General features: G+C 31.3%; 1 protein-coding gene across 1 annotated transcript; it reads left to right on the top strand.

Moving 5' to 3' along the window:
- The first annotated feature begins 209 nt into the window (after positions 1-209).
- Positions 210-6,665, top strand: LOC100814329 (ABC transporter A family member 7). The gene is made up of 15 exons (XM_041014667.1): positions 210-375; positions 780-1,161; positions 1,265-1,347; positions 1,653-1,797; positions 2,415-2,534; positions 2,607-2,731; positions 3,188-3,346; positions 3,679-3,841; positions 3,926-4,051; positions 4,137-4,216; positions 4,281-4,427; positions 4,877-5,005; positions 5,117-5,222; positions 5,400-5,488; positions 6,091-6,665. Exons 1-15 carry the CDS (start codon positions 292-294, stop codon positions 6,388-6,390), a joined length of 2,238 nt encoding a protein of 745 aa, XP_040870601.1. The 5' UTR covers positions 210-291; the 3' UTR covers positions 6,391-6,665.
- Positions 6,666-11,332: the final 4,667 nt, after the last annotated feature.

Below are 11,332 nucleotides of genomic sequence, written 5' to 3'. Positions count from 1 at the left end.
ACACTTCAGAATGTCAACATCAACGGAGGAGGGCACTGTAGTCATTTAACCAAGGGCACATTCGGAATACAAAAATTCAGCAATCTTGTCAACTAACCTTACAAGTTCGCATACACACTACACAACAAATGGCAAATACACTATTTTCTGAAAATAATGTGAACTTTGAGGGATAAAATGGTCACACGGAAAAATATTATATAAAACACCACCAGTTTGAAGTTTCAGGCAAGTGTTTGTCTTGTTTTCAGCATAGGAAATCTAGAGGTTGGAGCAGACCACACAAAAGCCATGGAAAATGGAAACACAGCCAACGAACCCGCAAGCTTCTGGACTCAAGCAAACGCTCTTCTTAGGAAGAATTTAACCTTTCAGGTAACTCTATCAGTATCACCTCTCTATTAAATATGCTTCTATTTCTCATGGTTAAGGTTTTAAATAACGGTGTGGCATTGTGCTTTCGTTGTGTTTGTTGATATTGCTGGAGATCGCAAACAAATGCGGTTGATGTGATCGCATACAAACACGAAACTTGATGTTGCGGCCCAAATCACAGCCTTGGATCGTTTATAAAATCTAGCTCTTGCTTTATGTGTGATTTAAGAACCATTAAGATCAACTTAGTAGTGAAAGGTCGTAAAGTTGGTTTGGTGGTCAAGGAAAAAAGAAGAGAGATCGTGGATTCAAATCCCTCCAATAAAAAAAAAAAGTTAACAATTAATATTTGTGGATAAAAATAAAACTGTGGTTTACGTAAGGTAATATTTTCTTTATTTCAGAAACGAAATGTTAAAACAAACGTTGGACTCATCCTGTCCCCGTTCATTTTGTGTCTCTTGCTGGTTCTGCTCCAAAGGTTGCTGGAGTACCAATTGGACAAGGCTGAGAACAAGTGTGGCTGCGTTTGTGTTAGGAGACAAGGGGACACGTGTCTCGAGGAGGAGTGCGGCATTGAGCATTCGGATTTGGACCAGTTTGCCACGTGTCCTATTCCCAGCCCTCCAGAGTGGCCTCCTCTGCTGCAAGTTCCCGCACCACAGTACCGCGCTGTGAGAACGGATTATTTCCCCTTTTCTGATTTTCCAAACACGTCCTGCAGGAAGAATGGCTCTTGCCCTGTCACTATGCTCTTCACTGGCACTAACCAATCTTTTGGAGAAAGTAAAAAAATTATATAAATATATGTTTCTCCTTAAATTGATTTTTGTTTCTTTTCATTTTTCTTACTTAACTAACTCCTTGTGTTTCCCCCCTTTTATTACAGTCATATCTAGGAATATGATTCCAAGTACCTTGAGTACTATATACAGCTCTGATATTATGGCTAGTTTGGCATCAAATGTAGTGGTGAGTTAGTATTTAACACTTTGCCATTTTTTCTAGTAAGTTGAAAGTGTCTTTTATGTAGTTATTTATCGAGTTTAATAGGCATGTCCGGTCAGTTGTAACCCTATTTATCCTACCAACCCATCAAAAACCATCTTTAGTATGATTTTTAAAAAAATTAGGTAGTTAGCTTCTGAAAAGTCAACAAACTTTCTAGTATAAAATTGGATGATAGTATAAAATTTCTTGACATTGTCTATGCATGTATTATTTATTCATATTATTTTACGTTTAAATTTAATTTCATTTTGTCTATAAAAATGTAGGGATCAGAATCAGAGCCAGGGAACACCAATTTTCTGGAACCTGCTTTCTTTTCGGACCTTCCTATTTATTATCTACAGAATCAGTGCACGCAGAACTCTACATTCTCCGTTTCTGTTCAGATGTCAGGGATTAGCAAGCAGCAAGGTAAGGGACATTCTTGTATTGGCAATGTAATGTTTCCTGATGTGATAACGGGAAAGTGAATCAGTAGGCATAGCTGTGTTGCATGCCGCTACTAATGGATTTTGATAATCCATTGTACAATTCCTGTCTATTAATCAAGTAAGGTAACACTTGATTAAAATAATTAGATAAGCTTGCATGATTTTGGACATGTATTTTTCAGCTTCCATATGATTTAAGTTCATGTCTGGGTCAAACAAGTAATTAGTAAGTAAAAACTAAAGTGTAAATTATGGCATAATATATATTAAAAAAAGGAAATACAGGCAATCAGTCAGAATTAGTCTTTGGTTTTAGTCAAACATCAAGGTAAAGTTGTTGTAATTGTGCGTGTGAGCGTGCAGAACTGGGAGCATGGGGAGGAGGTACTGTGAACTGAACAAGCACAGGCACAGGCATTTCAAACACTTTCACAATGAGAGTAATCTTGTGCCCAATAAGTGCTCCACAATTATTTTGAATATGTTTGCATGTATTATACTTATCTTTTTCTTCTTTTTTATATACCATGCTCAAGGCTTGCATCTGCTGCCTAAAACTTGTTACTAATTCAAGTTTTTGTTTTCCTCTGGATGTAGAGGTAATATGTGCTCAGGGTTTACGTTTATGGCGTAATAGTTCTTCTGAGGTGAACAATGAGCTATATAAAGGTTATTGGAGAAGTAACATAGAGAGACAGATCAATGAGATAGCTGCAGGTAGGTATATAATTATATTTTGATTTACATTAAGTGCGGAAGGCAATACTTATTTTCATATTCTTTTGACAGGTTATGATTTTTTAAATTCAAATGGGAGTATATTTAACGTCAGCATATGGTACAACTCAACCTACAAAAAGGACACTGGCTTTAATCCAATTGCATTGGCGCGTATTCCTCGTTCTGTAAATTTGGTATACATCTAAAATTGTTTTTTTTTTTAACTGTCCTCTATGCTATTGTCTATAATTGATCTGACATTGTGTAACAGAAATTCAGTCTCAGTATATGAAATAACTACAAGTTACTTGCAATATTCACTTTAAAATTTTATTTTATTGAAATATTTACTTTAAAATCTAAACTCATACTTAAGTCATTTAGATTGAAGAGATTTGAAGTAGGCATATAATTTCTGAAAAGAAACTTAATCATTAGTGTTCAAATTCATGATTTAAATGGAAGTAGTAAAAGGAATTATCATGATACCCATGTAGCATTCGATTGCAGTATTTTAGATTTCAAAACTATATGATTGTAATTTCCTTTATATACATTTTCCCACCTTTCATTTTAATAACATTTGTGTCTCTATTTTCGTGCTTCTGTTATATTACAATTGGGACTGACATCTACCAATACACTTGCAGGTATCAAATGCGTACCTTCAGTTTCTGTTGGGACCTGGTACCAAAATGTTTTTTGAGTTTGTAAAGGAAATGCCAAAACCTGAGACCCCAATTAAATTGGATTTGGCTTCTCTTTTGGGTGGTGTCTTCTTTACATGGGTCATCTTGCAACTTTTCCCTGTAAGTACATAAATAAATATATGAAGAATATTTACAATGAACTACATTGTTTGTAACAATAGAATTGAGCATAAATGAGAGGAAAAAACTGACATGGATTGAAGAATGGGTTTCTATTGGCTAAATTTTTTGAATTAGGCCTCTCATTCTTACTTCTACCCATATTATCTTGATATATGTATAACCATGTAAAGCTCTTTCTGGATAAGGTTTGTTGCAATCAGAACGATACATGATTCAAAAGAAACAATTTTATCCAATATATATTGTGTCAATACAGAATAATTTATTTTCTAGTATGTTTTTATAAACATGTGCATTCATTGATGTAGATTCCCTTGACATCGCTAGTATATGAGAAGCAACAAAAGTTAAGAATCATGATGAAAATGCATGGTCTTGATGACGGGCCATATTGGATGATTTCGTATGGTTATTTTCTTGCCATATCCATTGTCTACATGCTGTGTTTTGTGATATTTGGCTCAGTCATAGGTAAGAATGCAACTAGTGTAACTGTTTTCTTTCTTTGATATTTTCCATTTCTCAATACAATTGCTTTTGTTTTTTTTTTTCCAGGGTTGAATTTCTTCACAATGAATGACTACAGCATCCAATCCGTGTTTTATTTCATCTATATAAATTTACAAATTTCACTGGCTTTTTTATTGGCTTCCCTGTTTTCAAATGTTAAAACTGCTACAGGTTTGATGATTGCTATTAAGTTGTTGCATTAGTATTTTCTTCTATCTGATCTGATAACTGACTTTTTTTTTTAATGTAATTGCAGTACTTGCATATATAGGTATGTTTGGAACTGGGCTATTAGCTGACTTTCCTTTCCATTTTTTTGTTCAAGACACATTATATGTTTTTTTTATGTAATGAGAAATGAGCACTTTCTAACCTTTGTTCTGGCCTGTTTATTTAAATATATATATATATATATATATATATATTTTTTTTTTTTTTTTTTTTTTTCTTTTATTATTTTAGCTTGCTGTGGGAATCCCTAACCGGAAGAGAGCACCTACTCTTTTATGGCAGACTTAAAAATCTTAAAGGTTCAGCCTTAACCCAAGTAAGCCTTTTTGAGATGATGTTCGGACCTGGAAAATGTTGCATTATAGTGGGAGCAAAATGAAAAGAAAAAAAAAAAAAACAGTGGCCGGTCTGTACCTATTTCTAAAATTTTTACACTTCAGTGACCAGCATTGGGCAGTTAATAGTCTTACCATTCTTTAGTAATATAAAATTCTCATGTATTATGTGTGTGAAACACAAGAGGAGGACTATGGTTTTGTCATTATTAAAGGAAATTAAACATCCTGTTCATGTTATCAGACAAGTTTATGTCATTTCCCCTCTTAAATTCTTTATGGCATAGTTTTCTGTTAAGAGGGTATAGATCTTTAGATGACATATCTGCTGATTGCTGTGTAGATACAAATTGAATCACTTTCTCTGAGCATTTATTTACCTCACAAGACAAGATTTGAGCAAAATTTAACTTCCAATCTAATGCTGCAGGCAGTGGAAGAATCGTTGAAAAGTGTAAACCTTTTTCACGGAGGAGTTGCTGATAAGCAAGCTGGAAAATACAGTGGAGGAATGAAGAGGAGGCTTAGTGTGGCAATTTCGTTGATTGGAGATCCTAAAGTAGTTTTCTTTTCCATTCAATCTGTTTCAATTTCACTAAACTACTTTTTTCTTTTCCTGAAAGATTCTTGTTATGTTTTCTTGCACTCTAAATGCTTTTGTTTTTGCAAGGTGGTTTATATGGACGAGCCAAGTACTGGACTTGACCCTGCATCAAGAAAAAACTTATGGAATGTTGTTAAGCGTGCAAAACAGGATCGTGCAATCATTCTTACCAGTACCCTCTCTCTCTCTCTGCCTTTAGAAACACAGATACAAGCTGTTGCATTATTTGTTGTATCTAATATCTGGTTGATGAATATGATCTAGATATAAGCATATATAAATCTTGTTAACTTTTTGGTTTTATAAACAGATATAGATTAATAAACCTTTGTTTGCATACACTTTTCAGCACATTCCATGGAAGAAGCAGAAGTCCTATGTGATCGATTAGGAATATTTGTAGACGGTGGCTTGCAGTGCATAGGAAATCCGAAGGAGGTAACATTGCTTAATTAACATAGGATAAAATATGTTTTTTGTCCTTATAAAATTGATGAAGTTCAGATTTTATTCATGCAAAATTTTCTATTCTTTTCTCTTCCCTACAATTGAAATGTGTTATATTTTGACATTGAGAAGATTTGGGTAAATTTAATCCAATGTGTAACAATTTGTGGTGGTTATAAATTTTACAGTATGGAAATTAGCTTCCGTAAGATATGTGAAAAGTGAAAAAAAAAAAAAAGAAGATAAAAGATCGACATGACTTTGAAGAGAAGGGGAAGGGTACAAGGGGGAAGTGGGGGTTGAGGGTGAAGGTGAAAGAAAATAGGGGTATTATGGGAATATAAAAACCAAAGGGGTGAGGTGAAGATAAAAAAGAGGGTGCAAATACTGGTATTCCAATAATGGGCTTAAGTCCATCGATAGCAAAAGACCTTGGCTTTTACTTTCATTCTTCCTTATATGCGATTGATATTCGAATAGAATAAAATGTAAAAATCCCTACTGGTTATTCAATATGGATTTTCAATGTTCACTTATTTTGTTTTTTCTGCCAAGTGACATCTTTTTTTATACTTGCTGTTGGTTTATCACAGTTGAAAGCCAGGTATGGAGGAACATATGTCTTCACAATGACAACATCTATTGATCATGAAAATGATGTAGAGAATTTGGTGCGACAGCTCTTCCCAAATGCTAACAAGATCTACCATATCTCTGGCACCCAAAAATTCGAGCTACCAAAGGATGAGGTTAAAATAGCAAATGTATTCCAAGCTGTAGAAACCGCAAAGAGAAGCTTCACCGTTTCAGCGTGGGGTTTAGCTGATACCACATTGGAAGATGTCTTCATTAAAGTTGCACGTGGGGCTCAGGCATTTAACACCTTGTCATAATTTCATACACATGTTATGTTGTAACGTGAGTCACAACGGGATGACGATAAAAAAAAGATAATTTCCCAAAAAAAAAAACTCGGGAGTTGTCATCAACATTTATTTAAGAAAAATATTATAAAAATAAAAAAAGATAAGGAATGGTCTATGGGTTGAGAAAAAGGATTCGAAAGTTGTTTACGCACGATGAAGGTGTTAACACCCCACGTGCTCGTTATGAAGATGTCAGTCTTTAATTGACTGTGTTAAAAATAAAATGATTTTTTAATTCTTTATCCTCCCTTGAGAATATGAATTATGTTTGTTATATTTTTGTTTATTTAGAAACAAAGAAAATTTTTATTTTTTAGGAAAAAATGGAATTGTATGTTTTTTTTTTAGACAAAGGATTTGTCCTTGATCCTATGTATCCTCGGATGTAATGAGGAAATTAGACTTACATAATTCTTTGGGTAGAAAACAACTTATGTGTTGGGTTGATTTTTTTTATAAAAGATTTGTTTTAATGGTATGACAAAGAATCGTTAAGGTGTTGAACCTTGAAACGATGTTGAATTTTAAGAAAACAGCGGAGAGAATCACTTAAGGCATTGAACCTTGAAGCAATCTTGAGTAATGTGCAATTTTTGTGGAAAAAAAAGAGAATTGAGTGTTTATTTGTTTGTGGAGAAAATGGGGAATTTGAAGTATACTTTGTAAAGTCAAACAAGTCGGAGACCCAATATGGAGTGCATGAAATGTGAAAAAAGATTTTGAGTTTGCGGTAAACTTTGTGAAGTCAAGCAAGTCGGAGACCCAACATGACATTCACTAAATTTATCCACACATTTATTAAAACACTACCAAGCAAGCTGGAGATCCAACATGGAGTGCACGAAATGTGATAAAAGATTTTGAGTTTGCGGTAAACTTTGCGAAGTCAAGCAAGTCGGAGACCCAACATGACATTTACTAAATTTACCCACACATTTATTAAAACACTACCAAGCAAGTCGGAGATCCAACATGGAGTGCATGAATGTAAGTGCATACTAAAGAGTACTAATGTAAAATTTCAAAATGATTAACGTAGCATTAAGTAATCAATAGACAAGACACACAAATAAATCGAATGAGAATAGAAAGAGATCAAATAGAAGTGGGAAATACACTTAATAATTAAGGGTGTGGGGTTAAAACATAGAAAAAATAAATAAGTGACGAAATATTTACTTTACATTACAAACTAAGCAAACAATGATAAATCAAAAATGAATAATAGAGCCAAATTGGAAAAAGGTGGTGTAAATAACAATTTTTAATTTATTTGGGTTATGCCCAAAAGGAATGGAAGTGTGCGTGCAAATGGAGTGTGACTAGTGATATTTATTTTATGTACGATTATTTTTGAAAACGGGTCAGGCCCAAAATGAAATAAAAACTATATATGTGAAAAAGGTGATGTTAATAGCAATTTTTTATTCTGTTATTCATTTTTTTAATTTTTTTATAATGAGAAAAGATGGGGAACAAAAATTTACAAAAAATAAATAAATTCTAAGAGTCTCACCAGTGGGTACACCGACGAATTGAAACGAATCAAGCATAACACAAACAAAAAAAAGAGGAGAAGGGACAAAATGAAGAGTGAAAGGAAAGAAAAAAAAAAAAGAAAGGAAGGAAGAGATGAGAAAAAAGGAATAAAGAGATATCATATGTCTCTTCTCCTTTTCCCAATTGTAGTGTTGCTAAACATGCGATGTAGTGAGCTTGATTCGCATCTCTACATCTTCTTGTTTTCCGTGTATTCTTTGTGTTTTTTGTGTCTGTGAAATAATTATTAACGATATATAATTTGATGTTCAAACCTCTTTTTTTTTATAGTATTCATTCTTCTTATTCTTTTTCTTATTATTAATATTCTTATTTTTCCTGTCCTTTTTTACGTTACATTTTCTTTGTTTTCCCTCTTTTTATTTTCTTTTTTTTCTTCTGTTTTTCGTTTTGTTCTTACTTTTCTTTTTCTTTTTCCCATTTCTTTTTATTCTTTCTTTCGTTTTTTTTTTATATTTTGTTATTAATGTTTGTACGGATCAATTATTGAATAAAAATTTCTGATTTAGTCCCATTAAGCTTCCTTCCTAAGAATAAGAAACTTTTTCTTCTTTCTTTCCTTTTTTTATTTTCTTTTTTTGTTATTATTATTATTATTATTACTATTTTTTTTTTCAAAAAATTTGTCTGAACAAAATTAAGGTCTGACAACACAATTTTCGTTAATTATTTTTTTTTCATATTCTTTTTATATCTCTTTTCCCCAAATAAAATAAACATATTAGCTTTTTCATGGTAAAATTAGTATAAACATTAGTAAGGAATGCAAGTGTTTAAGCGATTTTCTTATTATCAAGCATTGACAAAATTAACATAGCTAGCGACTGATCAATGGGTGACATGAGAAAATGGTTCTGCACAGGGCCGTGCTTATATATTTTTTTGGACCTAGACAAATTTTGTAGGCGAGTCTTATCTACTTTCATTTTATTCTTCCACTTTTTTGTGTAAAAATTGTTAATTAAAATTTAATATTCAAGCAATATTTTCACATTTCAATCAATAGTAATTTATTCTATTATATCTTACAATATAAATTATCTCAAATTGAATCTAGAAAAAATTATTTTTGAATATTTTTTTTTATAATAACAACAATTGCTAGTATTTTTAATTATATTTTATAAACATTAGATGCATATATAAAGGACTAATTTTTTAATATAGTTTAATATTTTTAATAAGACATTAATTTGTCTGTTAGTATTTATTCTAATATCGTCAATTTAGGGAGAAAAGTTAAGACCAGTAACATCAAATTAATACTCGCTAAAACTTAAATTTAGTTCAAAACAAATATAATATTTTTTTTCAATTCACTTTCTTTCACAATTTTCAATTATTATGATTCAAATAAAAAGTGCAAAGTAATTTTATATTTTACAATAAGAAAAATGTGTAATCTAGCAACTTCATTTCCATCAAAATATACATGATATTTTTTATATAAAGTTTAATCACTATATTCATTTTAATATGATTATTTTTAATTTAAAGTAAATGAAAACTAATTTTTCTATAATTTTTAAATGAACTGTAAACTTCTCAAATGATTTATAATATATCTATGTGTATACATATATTAAAATTTTATAATTTTACTAACAAAATAATAATAAATAATATAATGAAATATATTACCTAATAACTTAAATTTAAATTAATTTTTATAAATATTTATAAAATCTAGAGCTTGGTGGGAGGCCTAAGGCAATGGCCTAATTGGCCTGTACAATTGCTTTTTTCTTCTCTGTTTGAAACTTTCAAGTAAATTTAGTTTCTCCTTCATCCAAATCTCTGTCATTTAAACTGTAATAAAAGCAGGACACTTGTTTTGTCATCCTTTTTAACCCAGGGACTGCTTTGCGTGTGTGCGCGCGGGCCCATATTCGTTTTTTTTTCTTGTAATTGTTTAATTTTTTTTTGTCAAAAATTAAGTTCCAAAATGTATTGAATAAATTCCAAAAATTAATTTTTGAAAATATTAAATTTTTTTACACATTGTAAAGATTAATTTCGGAAAACAATAAAATTCAATACTTTCTAAAAAGTACTGGTTGATCAAGCAATTTGCATCTTCCAGAATGTAACGGAAGCCAGAGAGATCTGAGATTCACAAAGAGATCATGAGTGAGTCAATTCAGTTATTTATCTCTCTCACGCTCCATACTCTATGGTTTTGGCTATCCTGCGCTGGGGGAGTGGCATGAGTTCGCGTGAGAACTCTTCTATGCATTCAACGTCATCTATATCTATTTTTTTTTATCATGCAAATATTAATAAATATTAATTTTTGTTAGTATGAGAAACAGGTGAACTTACTCTTCTATATCTAATTCTTAATCGTCCAAACTTTTGATATCTGTCAATTGGTTAACTTTATTTTCTTGTCTAATTTAATTTTTACTTTATGACTCATTACGCCTCAAAGTATTTTATTTTAGGTGTTTTTTTTTCCACTTCGTCTCCAGCTAATCTCGAGTCACCTTTCATAAGCATTGGCAAAAAAAGCATTCTAACTTCTAAGTGTATTTTCTTTCTTCTCAAATTGAATCAATAGAAAGGTAATTAAACTAAACTTTCCAACAAAGAATTCGACGTGAAATTCAAAAAAATAGGTTAGAAACATTGAGAATATTTTGACAGATATTTTGCCAAGAGTATCATTTTCAGATCAATACTCGGTACAGCAAGTGAAATTAAGTAGGTTTTGGGGAAATCTTGGACACATCCAAAATTAGAAAATTATTAGGAGGAACTAAAACAAATTTATTTATCTCCTATAGGGAATTGGTTATAAATACAAGTATCGTGTTGCTGTTCCAACAATTTATCTTGCTTGAATTAATATCTAGTTATTGAAAGAGAAAAAAAGGGATAAAATATTTTAAAAAAATTATTGGAATAACCAAAACTGGAGAATCAAAGTCTCACATTCTAAATTATAAGGATGAACTTACTCCAAAAAAGGATTCCTCTTCATCCTAATTTTCTAAAAAAATTAATGTTTAAAATTAATTACTTATTACAATAATTAAATTTTAAGAGAATAAATAATAAGAATAAAAAATAACTCTATCATATTTACATTTGGAATAAGCTGATCCCTATTCTTAAATTATATATTATAGTATGAGAAAAAGTTAGTTCTAGGCATAATTAGTGAGTCACAAAGTAAAAATTAAATCAGATGTTAGGGTCACATGCATAAAAAGCCAGAACTCTATACTTGATAACTCAGACAGGTAATAACACCCACATTTATATATTATTAATTGCTTTATATGTTGTTGACGTGTTATCCATCTAAAATAAGCAATAGATGGTGAATTTTGAGATCTTTTATCCG

Source organism: Glycine max, chromosome 4 (genome assembly GCF_000004515.6).
Source record: "Glycine max cultivar Williams 82 chromosome 4, Glycine_max_v4.0, whole genome shotgun sequence".
Taxonomy (NCBI): domain Eukaryota; kingdom Viridiplantae; phylum Streptophyta; class Magnoliopsida; order Fabales; family Fabaceae; genus Glycine; species Glycine max.
The sequence above is the reverse complement of the archived record's forward strand: the minus strand, read 5'-3'. Positions and strand labels throughout refer to the sequence as shown.

Excerpts from the sequence above, each read along its gene's own strand:
- LOC100814329 (XM_041014667.1), top strand. The coding sequence starts at position 292 with ATGGAAAATGGAAACACAGCCAACGAACCCGCAAGCTTCTGGACTCAA. Across the intron at positions 3,842-3,925 it reads GATATTTGGCTCAGTCATAG|GGTTGAATTTCTTCACAATG; the intron begins GTAAGAATGCAA and ends TTTTTTTTCCAG. Across the intron at positions 5,489-6,090 it reads GCATAGGAAATCCGAAGGAG|TTGAAAGCCAGGTATGGAGG; the intron begins GTAACATTGCTT and ends GGTTTATCACAG.